The sequence below is a fragment of the Herpailurus yagouaroundi genome, unplaced genomic scaffold (assembly GCF_014898765.1).
Source record: "Herpailurus yagouaroundi ecotype Mexico unplaced genomic scaffold, PumYag 180, whole genome shotgun sequence".
NCBI classification, from domain to species: domain Eukaryota; kingdom Metazoa; phylum Chordata; class Mammalia; order Carnivora; family Felidae; genus Herpailurus; species Herpailurus yagouaroundi.
In genome coordinates this window covers 13,091,676-13,112,178 of record NW_024412411.1, presented here as the reverse complement: position 1 = coordinate 13,112,178, position 20,503 = coordinate 13,091,676, and the positions used below count along the sequence as shown (strand labels likewise).

General features: G+C 36.3%; 1 protein-coding gene across 6 annotated transcripts in view; it reads left to right on the top strand.

Moving 5' to 3' along the window:
- The window catches only part of DLG2 (discs large MAGUK scaffold protein 2), a 2,103,489-nt gene that overhangs the window by 1,490,094 nt on the left and 592,892 nt on the right, over nucleotides 1-20,503 (top strand). For all 6 annotated transcript variants that reach the window (XM_040489720.1, XM_040489714.1, XM_040489717.1 and 3 more), the window contains one exon: nucleotides 743-867. In XM_040489720.1, the coding sequence (XP_040345654.1) occupies nucleotides 743-867 (125 nt within the window). The remainder of the gene's footprint in view (nucleotides 1-742; nucleotides 868-20,503) is intronic.

Sequence of the window (20,503 nt, the reverse complement as noted above, 5' to 3'; positions counted from 1 at the left end):
TTTTAATTACGTCTTACATACAGATTTTAGAAAGTTACATGTATATTGGATGTCAATTGCTATAATCTGCATGAGTAAGTATGAAAGCTTTATTAGAATATAAATTATCAAATTTATATTCTGCAGTAGTAATGCATTCCTTGCCTATGTCTATTGCAAATTAAAACCTGTTTATTACTGGAAAGTATCTCACATTTATTATAACTGTAGAAGAGAGACCTGCCTTCTGAAGTCAACATTTCCTGTTACATAGGAACACATTTATTTGATGCATAACGGTGCTGGAAATAACAAAATTAAAACAGCCAAATTCACTACTCTACCAAATCAATTTTCATGTAACTGGTTTCCTTCCATTCTTTTCCATATGTATGTATAATTTTTACAACTGACACTAATGTTTTTGCAGTTTTGCATATAACACAATTTGTAAGCTTGTATTTCCTACTGTGTAATGATCATTTTAATTGCTATGTAACAGAAACATTTCTTAAAAGCGAAAATATGAGGTCCTTTGTAGAAACAAAAATATAAGACCCCTTAGACCTCTTGCAATGCGGAGACAAACTTGAGTGTTTTTCCTGACCTTCCTTTGTCTGCTGACAGTGCACTTCATAGCTTTGCATAGAAGACTGTTATCACCTGATTTCCATTTGAGTAGTAAGATGATAACACAGGATGCAAGGGGAACTAGGTTTAGGTGACAGCCATATCATTTAATGTCTACTTATTGTTTCTCCAGGGGAATTCTGGCCTGGGATTCAGTATTGCTGGAGGGACAGATAATCCCCACATTGGAGATGACCCTGGCATATTTATTACGAAGATTATACCGGGTGGTGCTGCAGCAGAGGATGGCAGACTCAGGTAAAGCTCTGAAACGTTAGAATTATTTGGAAAGTAAATCTGCCACATCAATGAGACACATTTATACCTTTGCAGAATAATAATTTTACAAGGCTGTACTTGAAAGACACAGCTGTCACAGCAAGCTTTCTGTAATGACTTTGCAGATTTCTTATTACTTACTAAATTTCAAGTAGTATTTAATTTGTGTTTGTTGAAGGGCACTACATTCAACATTCAGCGTGGCACCATGAGGAGGGTATGCAGATAAATCTCTTGTTCCATGGGGCCTTCAGTCTAGTTGGAAGGAAGAATACTCAGAGCTGATGAGCAAATAATAAAATGTATAGAAAACAATATACTGTAAGTAGTATTAGCAGATAGGGCAATGGTATAGACACTGTATGTATTCATAGATTTATTTTTTTTAGTCCATTTATAAGGGCTTTCTGTAGGAGTTTGAACAGAGAATCTAAAAACTATTCCATAGGAAGATTCTATTCTGGGTCTAAAAATAATTAAGATTTCAGTAACCCCACAAATCTGAATTAGAACATAGAAGGAGAAAGAACAAGTTATCCCAACCAAGAGAGAAACCAACTGGATGAGGTTGACTGGATGAGGACCACAAGGTGAGCTTGAGTAGGCAGATGGAGTGGAGTCACATAATGCACAGGATAGACTAATAGCTGTTTGAATCAGGACCCTTGCTCTTTAAAGAACCGAAGATTATTGGGGCAACTAAGAGGCACACAGGACAATCAGTAAATAATATGAAATTCTATCAGAGATCAAAGCACTAGCTAACAGGCATTGTAGATTGGAACAATTAAAAGAGATTTCCCTGGGGAGAAAAACATATCCCAGTGTTAATTTCATGCTTCTACTAGACTGTGAATCCCCTCAGGCCAAGAAGTTACAAATAGAAGTGAACCAACAAATTCTTGCTGAACGAATGAGTGAGTTTTTGAATTAATGAATTCATTAAAGGAGATGGAAAAAGAAGTTAAACTAATGAGTAGGGGGAGAGAAGGTAGCACAAGCAAAGTCTTATAGGTAAGAACGACTTTAGCTTATGGGGCACCTGGGTGGCTTAGTCAGTTAAGTGTCTGACTTTGGTTCAGGTCATGATCTCATAGTTTGTGAGTTCGAACCCCACATCGGGCTCTGTGCTGACAGCTCAGAGCCTGGATCCTGCTTCGGATTCTGTGCCTCCCTCTCTCTCTGCTCCTTTCCCACTCCCACTCTGTCTCTTTCTCTCAAAAATAAATAAATGTTGAAAAAATTAAAAAAAAAAAAAAGAATGACTTTAGCTTGCATGGGGCCACAATGAGGACTGTGACCTAAGTATCATACATGTAAGCCATGTAGCCTTTCCTTGTCTGTTTTTTTCATTAAACATAAGTAAGCTAGTTTACTATTTTTCTTATAAAGCAGCCAAGGACACTCTGTTCCCTATCCGCTTGTTTCAATGCAGTGATTACTTACGACAGCTTGTGGAAGAGAATCACAGGCTTTTTTTTTTTTTTTCAGGTGCATCTGCATCTCCTTTCAAGACCAAAAAACATGAGTGACACTCCCACAGGAAACACATGCTTTTTGACAATAGAATTTTCAGGCTGAATTGATGAGATTAATTTCAGAGTACAGAAATATCCATGCTACAGAGTGAACAATTTGAAATAGATACTGTGTAATTCTCATGAGTCATAGTGGGGACTGGGTTTGCTAATACTGGATGCTGGTGAAGTGCCATTTTCAAAGTTTAAGAACAGTTGTTGGACGATGGTTCTGAAATTGATAGCCCACAATCATTATCTCATACTACTTTGCCTAGAAATAGGGGAATTTCCATCTCTTAGCCAAATTCTGACTCTAAGGTTTGGAATACAATAGACTTTATGTTGAGTGCCTGTCCCCACTGTTAGGAATGAAAAGTGACGTGCTACCACTGATTGACGGCAAATATAGGGAACAATCTCATGCCTGCAGAGGTAAAAGGAAATTCTGCTAGAAGCAGCATTGAATAATTGTTAATAGAATAATCATAATGCTAGCTAAAATTTGTTGAGATTTTATTGTGTGGGGAATTGTGCTTAGATAAATAGATGATAGATCAAAAGATAGATAGATGAAAGAAAGAAGGAAAAGAGAAAGAAAGGAAGGAAGGAAGGAAGGAAGGAAGGAAGGAAGGAAGGAAGGAAGGAAGGAAGGAAGGAAGGAAGGAAGGAATAGAATATATGCAATCATCTTTATACTTGCAGCAGCCATATGAGGTAGATACCATTATTTGGCCATAATATCAACTCATGAAATTAAGCCTTCACAACTCGGATGATCATCAAGCTAGCTTTGAATACATCCAAAAATTAATCCTGAATATCACTTATGTACTCTCTGAAGTTCTAATTCAAGAGTAGAATCTTCTACCTCATGTGGTTCCTTCATAAAAACTCCTAAAGGCAAAATTTTTCACAATGTTAAGGGGCAACTCTAAACATTACAAAGTTTGTTATTTTTCTATTGAGTCACATTTTTTTTTTTTTTATTCTGTCCTCTACCCATGGGTCTTGTTCTGGCTTCCTGGAGCCAGGGCTACAGCCTATGACTGCATATGTAAATACTGCCTCTTAAGGTTGTGTAGTGGTAACTGAATAGTGGTCCTAACTTGAGCAACTAAAAATACCTACTCTCCAATCCACATTGCAGCCTTTTGCTATGTGAAGACAGCTATTGATTGGATCTCTATTTCACTTCAATAAATCCTTGCTACTCCCACGGAGATTGTTTCCCCCCTTACTGCTTCCTGCCCTGAACTGGAATGGCCGGGAGACATCTAAGAGATCAAGAATAATTGATTGAAACCTGGCAGCATGACATTAAGTGTAGATTTTTAGAATTTGGCAATCTATTTATTTCAAAGCCTTTATTTTACAGAGGAAACTGAGGCTCAGTAGGATGACTTATCCTGAGGTATAAATCTTTGGAAGCTCTACTTTAAATAGAATCCAAATGTTTTGACTCAAGTAATTAACACCATAAGGTAGTGTTAAGGGATAGTAACACCCAAGCCCACCTAACAGGCACACTGTTCAGAGATGGACCAACAAGCTGTGATGAATACTTTCAATCTCACCATTAGTCCTTTGGACAAGAGAGCAGAATGTTACAATGAGCTCTGGGAAGATGTAGGTTCTAATGTGTATAAGAACATAATTGGTCTTGGAAAATTAGACTCTTTCAGTCACTCTTTTCTTTTCTGTAAAATGATGACAATAATACTGACTCCACTGAGTTGTTCTGTGGATTCAGTGAGAAAACCTATGTCCCTAGCTAAATCAGACATATATTAGATGCCCAATAAATTTTATCAGTGTCTTCCCCTTTTCCTTACCTGCCCTCTCTATCTCTCAGTGGTCTTTCCTCTGCTCTTGCCTGTTTTTTTCTCTTTCTCATTGGTTTTCTATTACCTTTCATCTCATTCCTTCTATATTTCTTTCAGTCTCTTTTCAGCTTCCACATCTTTCCCTAAACTTCCTATTCCCATCTGCTTGTACTCCTTTTGTTCCTAGTTATTACATGGAATTAGAGCCCATTTAGAAACAGGTATGGTACCAAAAAAGTTTCTATGTTTCTGTTCTTGAGTTTATAATATAGTCAACTGAATCTGCTATGTTTCCCTCACTTAAAAAATAAGTTTACAAACTAAACGTGGTTATCTTTTATTTGAAAAATCTTTGTTCTTTCATGTGAGTTAAACACTTTTTTTAAGTGTGTTTTTCCATATTATGAATTATATTTTTAACAAATAACACTAAAACTTATAGAGAAGGTGGCATAGAGAAAAGTGCAGTAATGGGTCTGCTCCTCGAAGGGTAGAAATCTAGATTCTACATTAGTGGATATATTATAATCATATCAACAATAATAATAGCAAAGGCCCACATAGTGCTTCAGTGTGCTAAGTACTCTTCTGGCACATTAACTCATTTAAAGTGTACAACAACTCATTGAAACCCACACTTTTATTACCTCCATTTTTCAGAGAATTAAATCAAAGAACTGAGAGATTGAGTAACTTGCACAATATTGCATGACTAGGAAATGTTGGAGCCAGAATTTGAACCCAGGAAGTCTGGCTCCAATGTCCATGGCTTTACATTCTAAGTTATTCTCAGGGGAACGGGGAGACACTTAAAGATACACTGTAGGAGGTAACGTTCTGAAAATGCCACTCCTTAGCATTCCACACCGTAATCCATAGAGCCTGTGACTATCATATCACTCCTGTCATTATGTTATGTTATATGGCACAGTTGACCTTAATATAGGGAGACTATTCAAGTGAGCCTGATCTAATCATGAGTTTTAAGAGTGGAGAACTTTCTCTGACCATTGGCAAAAGTCAGAGATTCAAAATGGGTGAAGTACTTGAGACTGTTGCCGGTTGGAAGACAGAGGCAGGAGGCCATGTGAGAAAGAATGGGAGTGGCCTCTAGAAGCAGAGGGTCTTCAAGTGGACAGCCAATAAGGAAGCAGGGACTTCCATCCCACACTTGCAAGGAACGGAGTCCTACAACGACCGTGTGAGCTTGGAAAAAGTCCCTAAGCCCCCAGATGAGACTGTTGGTGGGCTGATATCTGTATTTCAGCCTGTGAGAACCTGAGCATTCCAGCCACACTGCACCAGACTTTTGATCTATGAAAAGAGTGAGCTAATAAATGCATGTTGTTTTATGCTGTTAAATTTTTGGTAATCATCTAAGGAGCAATGGAACACTAACATATACATCATTCTAGGAATTCTAGGTTCATGGTTACAAAATCTTCCTGCATGAGCTCAGTCACACTCAGTATGAAGTGAGTGTGCAGGCTTGAGACACAGATGAAATAAGAGGTGATTCTCTGCCTCGTGAGATTAGACTCCAAATTGAGCTCAGGTCTCAGGGGTTACCCCAGAAGAGAGATGTAGGAGAAAGAACATACTATTTGGAGTTGGAGGACCTGGGTTTCAAGTTCTGCCTTTCTAGCTGTGTGACCGTGGGAATCTTTTTAAGCTCTCTGGGCTCCAGTTCCCTTACTGATAAATTGGAGATAGGAACATAGATCTCAGGAAGCTGTGGTAAGGATTAAATGAAACATTGAATGTGAAGGAATCATGTAAAATTCAAGGTCCTCAACACAGCTCGTTCTGCCGAGCCAGCCATTTAACAGCATCCTGAACTTGAGCCATAAGTCTGTGACATCCAGGAAGGAACACTTTTGGTAGAAGTCTAAAATAACTCCCAGTGACCTGCATCCTATGTAGTCGCTTCCCCTTGAGTGTGGGCAGAATCTGTGAGTATGATGGGATTTCACTTCCATGATAATACTGCTGTATGTGACAGAAGAGATTTCACAAATGTAATTGAGGCCCCTAATCAGTTGACTTTGAAGTAATCAAAAGAGAGATTATATCATGTCTGCCTGACCTCATTATATGAGTACTTTAAAAGCCAAGAGACTGTACTGCCACCTGGACAAAGAAAATTCCATGTTGTATAAGGATCTTTGGAAGAGGTCATGTGGCAAGTAACTGAGGGCAGCTGATAGGAGTTGAGAGTGGTCCCTGGCCTATAGCTAGCGAAAGGGACGATTTCAGGAATGTGGCTGAATTCTGACAATAGATACATGAGCCTGGAAGAGAACCCCATGGTCCTGAAAGGGATGACATCCAGATGACAAAATAAACAAAGCAGACCTTGACACCTTGACTGCAACCTTGGGGGACCCAGAGCCCATGACTTCACTAAGCTGTACTCAGACTCCTGACCCCCTGGAGCCTGAGATAATAAATGTATGTTGTTTTCAACTTCAAAAGTTGTGGTAATTTATTACACAGCAATAGAAAACTGATAGGAATGCTCTGGAATTCTGGACTCTGAAATTCCCTTGTGGCAGGGCTGCAGAGTGGCTTGCCCATGGCAGGCCTCTGCCAGCAAGACCCCACTCTGAACTCCAGAAACACTGATCAGGCCTCATAGCTTGCCTCAGGCTCTTCCCACCCCTGGAGGCAAGAGGCAAAAGGCACAATGAGAAACAAGGGATGAATGGAGATCAGAAATGGGGAAGAAACCAGTCCCCCAAGGGAAGAGACAGCAGAAATCTGTTTCCTCTGATGGCTGGAGATGTGCCTCTGAGCTGGAGTGAGAGGGAGAGAGTCAGAGCTATGGGGAAAATGGGGAATGAGAGCTAAGAGGCAATGCAAGAGAGCACGTAGTGGTTTAGATTAATTTCTGTGGACAATGATCTTTTCCCCATGAAATTTCTTTTTAAATATAACTTATAGTGTATATGTGTTTATGGATAAGATAGCTGTCCTTTGTGGAATATGTATAAAATGCAGAAGAGTAGACAAAAATTAAAACAGCACACTCACTTTTACACAACACAAAGTCAATTACTGTTAACATGTTTTATACATTTATTTCTGGGTTGTTTTTTGTGTTTTTTTTTTAATTTTGTTCAGATCATGCTCTATATATTTAGCATTTAACTTCACATAACCTTCTTTCATAAACCTCTCCCTAGATAATTTTTAAAAACCTTTACAAATATTTTAATTTCTATTTAATAATATATTTATCCTGCACATTATTAAGAATTGATTTTCAGTTTCTCAGCATTTTAAACAACTGGAAATCTTTTAGAAGACATTGTTGACCTTGTTTTTTATACTTTCCTTAGGATGTATTTCTAGTAGAATTTCAGGACCAAAAACTTATGAGCATTTTAAAGAATTTTGACACATATTGCTAAATTTCTTTCCAGAGAGATTGTACTAAATTTTACTTCTACCAGCAACGTTGAAGAAGGCCTATTTTATGATATGTTGTTGGTATTGTATGCGCTTACACATATATAATTCTGGGCTGTTTGCCAAGGCAAACAATGGTATATTTGCTTGCTTTACTTTGCCTTTATTTGACAGTTAACAGTAAGATTGAACTTTTCAAAAATGTTATTAGTCATTTGTATTTTTTCTTCTAGAAGTAGTGATTCAAATTGGATAACATTACTTATCTTTAAAGTAAGAATATTTTAGAAAGAACATTAAGTTTTCTTCCAGAGAAAAATAAATATATCTCCATGCTTTGAAGAATGATTTTTATTTCTACTTTTGTTTCTGAACCATAAATATGCCCTTTGTGTGGCTTCAAGTCCCTGGATTGCTGCAGACCAATATTGATCTGTCATCCTAGGGAAGAACTATCACATGACAGCCACCGTTTGGCGATGCAGCAATGACATTTTACACAACAGTGCATTTATTAAACCCATCTACAGCACAAAAGCAGCATGTAGTAGCTGGAAGAAAGGATGGCTGCTTGCCAGTTTCATTACAAGTGACACAATTTAATCTCTCAGCCCTTAGCACAATAATTCCTATTCCCAGACAAGATGAAAAAAAAAAAAGTTTTCTTTAAATCATTTCTTCATTTGTTCCTTCCATGTCTGTTTTTTGCTAAGGTTGGCTTTGTCTTTATAAAATCCAAGACAACATATGTGCTGATTTCAAGAAAGAATAATATTGATCACATTGAGGTTTGACTATATTGACCAAAGTTCAGAGGTTGAGGATCAGTGTTTCAAGAATACAACTCCTGTGTATAAACTACAGCATTGTCCTTTTGGCTGTCATTTGGTAATTTACTCTCTGATTTTTTTCATTAATTCATATCCATTAACTCACTGGTGATTTTAAAATAAGCAAATGAGAAAGAGAGAGGAAAGGGAAGAAAGGAGCAAAGGGAAGGAAAAAAAAAGAAAAAGAAAAAAAAAATGGTGATCACCAGGAGCTGAGGACAACATATAACCCTGTAAGTGAAAAAGACAAAGCTAAACTTAATTTCTGTGCAATTGAAAAACACCAAGCAGAAGAAAGAGAGCAACCTCCAAGCATAATTACACCCAAGACCCACTTTTAGATTAAGGAAATAGAAGACTTCAAATGAGTAAAACTGCATAAGAGATTGCTAAATTTTTAGAGTACCAGTGAACTTTCAGGATTTTGGATGATTGCAGATTAAGACCTCATGCAGTCCACCATCAATTCCCACCACCACATAACCCAATTGATTATTGCATGCAATGACTATGACGAAGCTACATTTTTCAAAGACAAAGATTCTCAGTGTCTTCAAAACTATATAAACTCTTCTTTCATTATTGCTTTGGGGGTAAAGCAGGACATAAGTCCAACTGTTACCCTGAACATCTTCATCAGAAGAAAAGCATCATTATTTAGTCCAAATGACACCAGCACCCTCCTTAGAAAGAAATATGGGGGGAAGAAGACCTCAGTGGACTCATTTTTATGGATTATTTCCTTTCATATCTTCCTGTAGGAATAAATAGGTGTGAGATGCAACATCCCTGTGTCCTTTAACTTTATCGATATTATCAGCCCTGAATGTGTTTTGACAACCTGCTTAGACAATAAAAAAAAAAAAAAAAATCACCTAGCAAATGGTTCCATGGTGACTGGTAATGACAAGTCCCCAACAATTTAGAACTACACAGGAACATTTCTAAGCAAGAATAATTTTAGCTACATAATTGGTTGAACACCAGGTACCCATATATAGTCTTTCATAGCTGGAACAGCATCTCCAACAATTTTCCTGTTTTGGTCAACTGTTATGTAATCTAATAAGAGAAATCCTTCAATTGGCTAAATGAAATGGTTTTATGGTAAACATACCTCTCCCACTTTTTTTTTAAACAAATTGTGCCAAGTCTTCTAGCTATCCACAAGCAAAAGAATTAAGTTGGACCCCTACCTTATACCACACATAAAAATTAACACTATGTGGATCACAAGAGTAAATATTAATGGGTGACCTTGAATTAGGCAGTGGTTTCTTAATATGATAACAAAAGCAACTTAAAAAAAAAACAGATAAGTTGGATTTCATCAATATTAAAAACTTTTGTGCTTCAAAGAACATCATCAAAAAACCCATAGAATGAGAAAAATATTTGTAGTAGTACATTTGATAAGGGATTTGTATCCAGAATATATGAAGAAATTTTATGTCAACAATAGACAAATAACCTAATAAAAAATCAGTAAAGAATTTTGTGTTAGTTTCCCATTCCTTTTTTTTTAATGTTTATTTATTATTGAGAGAGAGAGACAGAGCATGAGTGGAGGAGGGGCAGGGAGAGAAGGAGACAGAATCTGAAGCAGGCTTCAGACTCTGAGCTGTCAGCACAGAGCCCGATGTGGGGCTCAAACTCACGGACTGCGAGATCATGACCTGAGCCAAAGTCAGATGCTTAACCCACTGAGCCACCCAGGTGCCCCCTCCTATTTCTGCTCTAACAGATTATCATAAACTTAGTATCTTAAAATAACGCAAATTTACTATATTACAGTGCTGGAGGTCAGATATCCAAAATCAGACTCACTGAAATAAACTCAAGGTGTTGCAGGGAAGCTCCAGAGGATAATTGGGAGAATCCATTTTCTTGTCTTTTCCCACCTTTTTAAGGTCCATGGCTCTTAACATGTTCCTCCATCTTCTAAGAGCATCAGTCCAGTCTTTGCTTTTGTCATCATATATCTCTTGTCTAACACTACTGCCTCCGTCGTATAAGAACTCTTGTGATCACATTCGATTCACCCAGATAATCCAACATAATCTCCCTGTCTTAAGATCCTTAACTGAATCAAATCTGTAAGTTTCTTTGATCTATAACAATGCATTCCCAGTTAAGATATTAGGTCTTGAACTTTTTTATGGGGAATGGGGAGGGATTATTCTGCCTACCATAAATTTGAACAGATTATTTCTTTAAAGAAGATATACAAATGGCAAATGAGCACATAAAAAGATGTGAAACATTCATTAGGGAACTGCAAATCAGAACTACAGTGAGATACCACTTTACACCCAGTAGAATGGCTATAATCCAAAAAGATAGATAATAACACATGTTAGCCAGGATACAGAGAAATCAGAACCCCCGTGCACTGTGGGTAAGAAGGCAAAATGGTACAGCCACTTTGGAAAATAGTCTGTCAGTTCCTCAAAAGTTAACAGTTACCACATGAATGGCAATTCTACTCCTAAGTATATATCTGAAAAGAATTGAAATTTATGTCCACACAAAAACCTTTTTTATAATATTCATAAAGTATAAACAACTCAAATATCTAGTACTAAATGATAGAGAAATAAGTTTGGTATACCCATGCAAGGGATATTATTCTGCCACGATGAGGAATAAAGTACTGTTACATACCATATCATAGATGAAACTGGAAAACAGTATTCTGTGTGAAGGAAGCCTGATACCAAAGGCCACATATTGGACACTTTTTATTTCTATGAAGTGTAGAGAATAGAGAAATTGATATAGGTAGAAAGTAGATTAATGATTGCCAGGGGCTGATATGGGATTTTTGGGGCATGATGAAAATGTTTTAAAATTAGATAGTGCTAATAATTGTACAACTATATGATTATACTGAAAATCAGTGAATTGTACACTTTAAAAAGCCATATTTTAAAATATGGGGATTATATCTCAATAAAGTTTTTACTTAAAATATCCAGTCCTTATTTTCTAGCATAAAATATCTATTATTTACAAATATGAAGTTTTTTTCTTCTAGTTTTAGCAAGCTCACAACTTCTTCACATTGCTATCAAGATACAGAAATAATTCATTTGAGGTTCCATGATTTAGGAAAGATCTTTTAGGAAATAATCTCTTCACCAAAGAGAGAGTACCTGTGGTTTGGGCTCCATGCCTGTATGGTCAAAGTAATCTCTAAAATAGGCAAATATCACACCATGTTTCCATTTCCTAACAAAACTAACCGATATTTGACCTTCTGTGCCAGCTGCTAAAACATCAACACTTCCGAAAAATTATGTGACAAATAAAGGTTTTATTTTCAGAAGCCACAAACAAATCACTAAGTGCTTTAAAATTTAGGAGGATTAATTTAGACTGAGTTTTATAAAGTTCAGTTATCCAAATATACTTTTGGAAGAAAAAACCTTATTGATCCTGGCAAAGGAACAATAGGATTGTTAAAACATAGATGTGATGGTTCACATCCCTTAAGACTAGCTCCATGAGGCTCTAAATATTCTGATGTAATTCTAGTCCCTGCTTTGTTTATAGAAAGCAATTTCTGGCACTGTTTGTAGATCTAGACTCAAACTCCCAGTTCAGACTGAAAGTTAACAAGATGCACTGCTCTAGTGAAGGACAGAGACAGACCTGGGGATCTCTGCCACTAACTTGCTGGGAGACCTTGAGAATGGTACATAATCTTCATGATCTCAGCATCTTTCTCCCTTAAACTAGTATAATAGAAGCTCTTTGGGAATTTTCTGTTTCAAAGTCAAATTCTTATCGTTTGACTTGTGTTGACTGAGACATTCAAAATGCTGTTATAATGGTCAGAAAATCAACCCTTTGTTTTGATTAAATCTGTAGATCTGAGAACATGCAATCTTTATTACATTCTGAAAGCCAAGAGCTGGTCACAACTTTAAATGCTTATAAAGTACTTGTTATTATTTATTCCTCATAGTCTCCCAAGAAGGCGTGTTGTCATTCTAATATTCGGAAACTATATTTGATATTGATTTTAGTAAATAGCTATTTGGGATCTAGACCAAAACAAAATAGTTTAGGGTGAGGTGGGCAAGGCCTCCAACTAACCCCTCGTTCCTAGTACAGCAGTAATTTTCAAGAATAGTTTTTCTGAACAGTTACAAATTACATTATTCGGAAAGGCCTAATAATGTGGTAAGCTTTTGCAAGCATCAAGTTATTACACATTAGATTAACAATTAGATGTCAAAGTCATTAAGATGTTAGAGCTGCTTAATATTCATTCAGCTCCTATGCAGGAAATATGGTAACAGTCAAATGGAGATGTATGTATCGTCACCCGAGTGAGGTTTATTTCTCCAGCTCTGCAGTCCACGCTGGGCAACATATACTGACAAGATATCCCTCCACGTTCCCACCCCCTCCATCTACCCACCTCTGCACATTTTAGTTTCCCAGAGGAAGCTGGGAAGCCAGGTTAGAGTTTAGAATGTAAGACTCAGAGTTCTGCCCCAGGAAATCCACATAGGGCAAGCAGGCCCCAGTTTGAAGCCCCTCACTGGCCTTTTCTCTTCCTGCTACCAGCTCCTGCTATACCAAAAGGAAGGTGGGGATATGTCTGTGACACTACACTTTGCACATCCAAGCTTCATCCACATCTCCTGCAAATAGTCATCCTTCCACCGCTTTTCGGTCTAAGGTTGTGCACAAAGCCTATACCATCAGTCCTTAGGAACTTGAACTTGGAAAGCGATTTCTGCAGCCACTCTAAAGTGGGCTGGAGTCAAGGAATTCTAGGGTATGTCTCTTGTGGGAGAAGGGGAGTCTATCCTAAGTGGTCGCCTTCCCTAGGCCTTATGAACTCCCCATGAGGTGATCATTAGTGGATGTTAATTTCTTTAAAGTTAGTTGGCAGATACAATAATGGAAACATGTTACTGAATTTTGGGGCCCAGTAAAAATAAAATGAACAGGATATGTATATTGGTAGAGTTCTTGGCTTTTAGGATATCTCATATGAAGTTTTTTAGAAGTGACTGTTGCCACCGCCCCATTTTACAGAGAATATGTTTTGCTTTGTCTTAATGATAGCACATTTATTTGCTTTAGATGACTTAGTTATTTTCTTGATAACTAGATTTGAAAAAAGAAAACATGGGAATCTCTAAACCACCTTAAAATCCCACCCTTCTATATGTCTGAAATTTCATGTTACCTATTCAATGTTCAGTTTCCTATTACATCTAACACTATCCCTTACCCATAATAAACACTTGGAACTAATAAGGGCTGCCATTTATTAAGCCTATTCCATGAGCTTATGTAGGCTCAAAGAGATTAAGTTACAAGTGGCCAAGCCAAAATTCTAACAGTCTGTCCTCCAAAATCCATGTTCTTCCTTCCACAGCACATGACTGCAATTATCTGCAGATGAAAAACTGAACATATCGTTAAGAGTTTATGAACACAGAGCCATTCAATATCCTATTAGTTATAGTGTCAAAAGTTAAAAGTGCAAACATACCTAAGTGACACCCAGATTCTTTAGGCTCTTCAGAAAATGGCTGATTGGATTGGATTGGAGGTCTAGTCATTATGCAATTCTTTATAAAAGGAACATGGTAAAGATGAAATAATTTTTATTTTGAAGATAATGTAGTTCTCTGATTTGGAAATAATGCATGCTTACAATAGAAAATTTGGGAAATATAGATATTTATAAAATAAATTAGAGTCATTCATAATCCTATCACCAAAAGGAACAATTTTTTATATTCCTTCATATTCAGTACATACTTTTATATAGTTGAACTTTTTATCCCTCCTTTTTCATTTACTATCATAACATAGACATTTCCTTGCATAAAAATATACTTTACAAACATTATTTTAAATAGGTGCATAGTTTCATGCCATATACGTGTAATATTATGTTATTTTTACCCTGTTTTGGATATTTAAATTGTTTATTACATTGTAATGAACATCCTTGCAGAAGGGAATTAAAAATCTGGCAGATATTAGAAAAAAACAGGTTAACTATTCTTAGGTTCATAGTTATCACACATTTCTGGGTTTGAAATGTTTGAAAACTGGCTCTAGTATTCCTTATTATAGTTTTGTTTTGTTTTGTTTTTTTGTTTTAAATCATATACCAGAAGTTTTCTTTTACATTATTGCTGAGTGAGTTAGGAACAACAGTTTTTTTGGGTAAAACCAAGCTTCTGGAGAGGTTTTAACATCCAGCTTCAGTATCACTGTAATACTCTGAGCTAAGACAATTTACAAGTCAACCTCAGGTGACCTTGAATTGATTGGTAAAGACCCAGGATTTGGGCCCAAATCATTTTGAATTATGCAAGTTAGTCTGGTATTTAGAACACAGACATCAGGGACATAATTTATAATCTATAATACCCTGTTACTAATTAAAATGTTGGTATTATTTCCCTTTTATTCCTACCCTCCATTAACTCCTTTAAATATTACAGTGTAATTTAGTAGTAAATTACTAAAGAGAAAGGCAGGACCATTAGGGGGCAAAAAAGAAAAAAGTCAATTCTTCCTTTCAGAAAACAATAAATTAAAGAAGGAATTGTTAGCTGGTTCCTTTGTTTATGTCTTTGCTAAAACATAAATGAACTTTAATATTCATTATCCCAGGTATGTATTATTATAAAATTACATATATTTTCAAGCTTCATTGGAAGGTACCCTAGTGACTAATTTGTTGTGCTAGGTGTGAGAACAGCATAGTTGATTCATGTGCCATAAACTCATGTCCTTTCATTCCCAGTTCTCTGACATTCAGATTGGGCCACCCAACATGCAGATCTGAGTTAGAAAAGAAGGTAGGCAGAGCCATTTTTGTATGAATGTGGGGAATGGGAGGAGATAGCCTCCAGATTTTCAGTGTAGGGGAGTAAGGGATCTTGAGTGAGCTGCTAACCACTGTCATCAACTCCAATGACACTCACTGAAGTTGGGAAATTGAGTGAAGTGACTAATGTAAGGAGTAAAGCAAATATTTATTACACTGACACTGAGCCTTCCATTTTACTCCCAGGCTTTTGTTATCTGCTTGTCCTTATAAGTATTTACTGAGTACTCTGCTATATATCAGACACTTGGAGCTGGGATAAAGCAGGAAACAAGAAAAGCAGGATCTGTGCTTTCGGTACTCTATCACAGTAAACATAGAGCCAAAATTAAGTGTTATTATAGGGACGTTCATAAGCTTGAAAGGCTGTAGTGGCATATGACTTAACATAGTCTAGGGTATCCAGTGGAAGCCTTGCAGAGATGAGGTATGTAATCCGAGACTTGACAAGTGAGTGCTAGCCAAGATAGAAGAAGTAGAGTCTTCAGGCAGAGAGAACAGGTCCATGTCCAAAGGCCTGAAGGGGAACAGGTAGAGGGCACTGGCACTAGAGCTGGTGAGAGAGGGAAGACAGGCCCAAGATGAAAATAAAGAAGTGCACATGAGAAATCAGGCAGATAGAGCCTTGATGCCTTAGTAATTTGTTCTTATCCTTCTAAAAGCATCATGAAACTTTGAATGTTTTGATGAGACAATGGCTGAACTAAATTGTTAGCTATAACCATTACTCTGATTGCTCAGGAGGTCTGGCTCGGCTGACAAGAGTACATGCAGGGAGAACAGCTTAGGAAGCTATTACAGTAATTCAGGTGATGAATGGTAAGAGTTTGGACTAAGATGCTCACAAAAAGAGCAAAGTAGATAGATTCTGAAATATACTTAAGGAGTAAATTTGATAAAGCTTAATGACTAATTGGAGTTGGATGTGAGAAAAAACTCTATTCCTTCAAAATAAATCAAAAGTGCCTTCTCTGTCTGGGACCCCATATCATGTGCTGTGTGCACAGCATCCTTATTTTCATTAAGTTTACCATCTAGTAGAATTATTGGAATGACTTTGAGGTAGGGAACCCGAGAATTGGTAAAGACTAGTGGAGAGGCAAAGTTGGAAGATACATTTAATATTTCCATTTTGAACAGTATTACATTTAAGATGCCTACGGGGAATTCCAGTCGACATATCACATAGACAGTTGAACATACAGATTGGAAACTCTGAGAGATCTGGCTGGGAACATTAACTGTGAATCTTTGAGACCAAGGAATTAAGAGATTGCCTTGAATATGTACAGAATGACAAAATGTAACCACCTAGGAAGTAGCCTGCTACTTCACACTGATTCTTTGTTACCACCTTTCCATTTATAATTGCTCTTTTACTATTTTACAAAAGAAAGGTCTATGTCTTACCCATCGCCAATCCTACTTTGGCTCTATTTACTATTTAGTACTATTTCACTACTAATTTAACAGTATTAATTTACTGCTAGATATAAAGAAACAATCTGAAATATTGTTGCTCAGGATGAGGAAATCAATGACTTTAATCAATGAAGTTAATAATTGGGTCATTAATTATGTAAGGTATGTGGTTTCCCATTTTTTTCTCTTAATGAAATTGAAAGGGGATTGTTATCTGACAGATTATTAAAATAGTTTTAATGATAGATTAAGGATTTGAGGTATTTTACTTGAAAGGAATTCAAAGTTCTCATTCCATTCCCATCTACTTGTTCTTGTGAGCAAGTTTTCTCGGCACTTAAATTCTTAGAAATGAAAAATAGGAAAACTGAATCTTGTCTTATTCTACCATTAATTTATATTCATCAATGGAAACATGAGGTGATTTTAAAGTGCTTCATTTACTCCATCAAGAGATGAATCCCAAGTACAACTGCATTTTTATCAATTTTAGATTTGTACATTGAAATTTCAGAATCTATTTTGGTTATTTTCTTTACTTGTTGTTGTTGTTGTTGTTACTATTTTATTTTAGAGTGAGAACACACAAGAGGCGAGGGAGACAGAGACAATCTCAAGCAGGCTCCATGTTCAATGTGGAGCCCAATGAGGGGCTTGATCCCATGATGCTGGCATCGTGACCTGAGCCACAATCAGGAATTAGACATTCAAACAACTGAGCCATCCAGGAGCCCCTATATTTAGGTTATTTTTATCAATTGTTTATTATTAATAATAATCATTATAAACTCAGAATTATTTTAACATTTAGAGGCTTATATCACAAGAAGTTTGAAAAAAAACATAGGATTTATAGGTGTACATGCATTTTTGTTTTATATAAGTATGTTAGGGTGATCCACATAAGATGCTCTAACATAGAATATAATAGGATAAAATTTGGGGGACGTGAAATGAAAGCATCAGTTCAAGGGGAAAAAAAGAGAGAAAATGTACAACTTCTCCAAAAGTGCATATAAATTTATATTTTAAATTTGTGATCATGGATCTCAAATTAGTATATATTTACAATCCACTATATAAATTTGAAGTAATGATGTCACAGTTGAAAATAAAAGTTTACAATTCAAAATAAGCCAGAAATTAAATCATTTGCTATTATTTAAACTTATGAAAAAATTAGATATCAACTTAGAGCATGCATGCAAAACAGAGCATAATTATGTTTTTGCTTTTGTTTTCCATGTATACAGATCTATAGATTGGAAGAGAACTAAAATGAGGATGTAAAAAGGGGTGATCAGAGTGGCAGGGAAATAAGCAGGAGGGTCACAGAAAACAGGAGAAGAATATTTCAAGGAAGGAGTAAGCAACTGGCTTCAACACTGGTGTAAGATCAACTAAAATCAGGACTAAAGAGATTGTATTATATTTGGCGAAAAACAGATGACTTGTGAATTTAGTAGGAATATTTTCTGTTTTTCTTGGTAAGGGCATTGCAAGGAGACTAGATTTGAATAAAGAAAGAATGGGAATAAAGAACGAATGGGAAGGAAGAAATAGAGAATATATGTAAACAGCTCATTTGATAAATTTGGTTTGTAAAGAGGAAAGAGGAGAGTAGCCAAGTTAAGATATCAAGTTAATGAAAACATTTTCAAAAGATAGGAGATACCAGAACATTTTGAATGTTCAGAGAATGGGTTAGATATAGAGATAGGGTTTTTAAGGATACAGGATATAAAAAGATTAAATGATCAGGTGAGATCTTTAAAAAAAACAAGTGAATTGATGGACCTTTGGTATCAGAAAGGAACTTTCTCCACTGTAATAGGAAGAGACAGAAGAACATGGCCTTGCATGTAGTAAAGCAGGTAAATTCGGAATCATAAATTGAGGAACTTTTCATCAGATAGTTTCTTTTTCTCTCTTGGAAGTATCAAACAAACTTAGGTGCTGGAAGTGACAGAAGAGAAAAAAAAAAGTTCGGGGATGATCATTACACAACAAGGGATAGCAAGCTGACCAGGGTGTTTGGAAATCATGAAGGTATAGTGATTCATGTCATTCATTGATTTTCTTCAGCACTTCCGTGTTCAGCTGCTCTGGAAGAGGCAATGAGGGAGATGGAGGGTTGGGTTCAATCAGGATTGGAGTTTTGCCAGACAGTTGTAACAGAAGGACCAAGTGACAGCAGCATAAACAGGAGTGATAAATAGCAAGGAAATAAGACCAGCAGCCATAAGATGAATGTATAATTTTTATTTCCATATTTTATCTACTGTGTGAATTTGAGTAAGGTTACTTAACTTGCCTAAGCCTTAGCTTTTCCACTTGAAAATGTAGAAATATTTGCATGGCATATTTCCAGGCTTTAAGAATAAAAACAGGTAATATTGTTGAAATGCTTTATAAACACTGTTTCTGGAGGTTACTACATCTGTTGTCATAGGAGTCCCAGAAAATGTGTAGTTTTGCTTTTAGGTCTCTTTCTGGTCTCCTTCATCTTCTGGAAGCTCCTCTTCTCTGCTGCCCTGGTGGCTATGGTCTCCTTCAATAAATTCTTCCATGAAATTACCCCTCATAAAGTCCCTTAGTCTTCCTGTGCTCTAAGTCCCATTTTCTGCATGGAGAGTCATGCATAATGATAGATAGCAGTTGGTTTACTTGTATTTTAAAAGAGAAAATTATGAATTCAAATGAAACCCACTTACTGAAAGAGAGAAGATATCTGCCAGCAAAGGTACCCTACTCGGTGCCCTTAGCCCTTCTGGTTGCCATCCCAAGCCTCTGAGTTTGACCTTCCTAGGTGAGAACAAGTATAAGGACTAAGCATACCATTTGCAAACATACCAATTCAACCATTAAATCAGGGAGTGCTATTTCTGGTTTATGGGATCACAGAATAATACCAGTCTCAAAATGTGTCATTAGTTTTCATCACAAAATTAATTTGAATTTACTTTATGAAATATGATTAATCCTAGGAAGAGATGAGGGGTATGGGTATTATGAAATCATAGAAACAATAACAGCTGATTATTGCAACTTAGAAAAGGTCAAAAACAGCATCACTAATCATCTACCCTCAAAAATTACTACCTCTGAGCAATTTAGCATTATGTGCTATATAGAAAATTGCTCATAGCCTTTGCCAGTACTAAATAATTCTGATAATTATGGGTTTGAATTTAAGAAGGTCTTTGAGCTAGAGTTCAAATCTGGATAGCAAGATTATACATATTTTATTGTTGACAAACCCAATCCAAGTTAGGTAGAACTACTGTTTATTCATTCATCCCTTCATTAATTTATTTGTTATTCAACTATTTTTTGAGTGACTGCTAGGGCTTGGCACTGTCCTAAGCATTAAGAATAAAATGGTCAACAAGACAAGGTTCCTGTTCTAAGGAACTTACATTTTTGTCTGTTGGGCAGAAAATAAATAAATATACAATATATCACAAGTAATAAGTGCTATGAAAAGACTAAAGCAGAGTGATGTAGAATGAGTACTACGTGGCTACTTTACATTGGGTGCTCAATGAAGTCTTCTCTAAGAAGATGGCACTTAAGGTAAGATCTTAATGACAAAAAGGAGCTATCCAAGCAACTATGAGGCAAGACTTTCAAAGTTGAAGGAACACTAAGATCAAGTGTCCCAAGGCAGAGTTAAGCTAAGCACATACTAAAAAAAAAAAAAAAAAAAAAAAAAAAAAAATATATATATATATA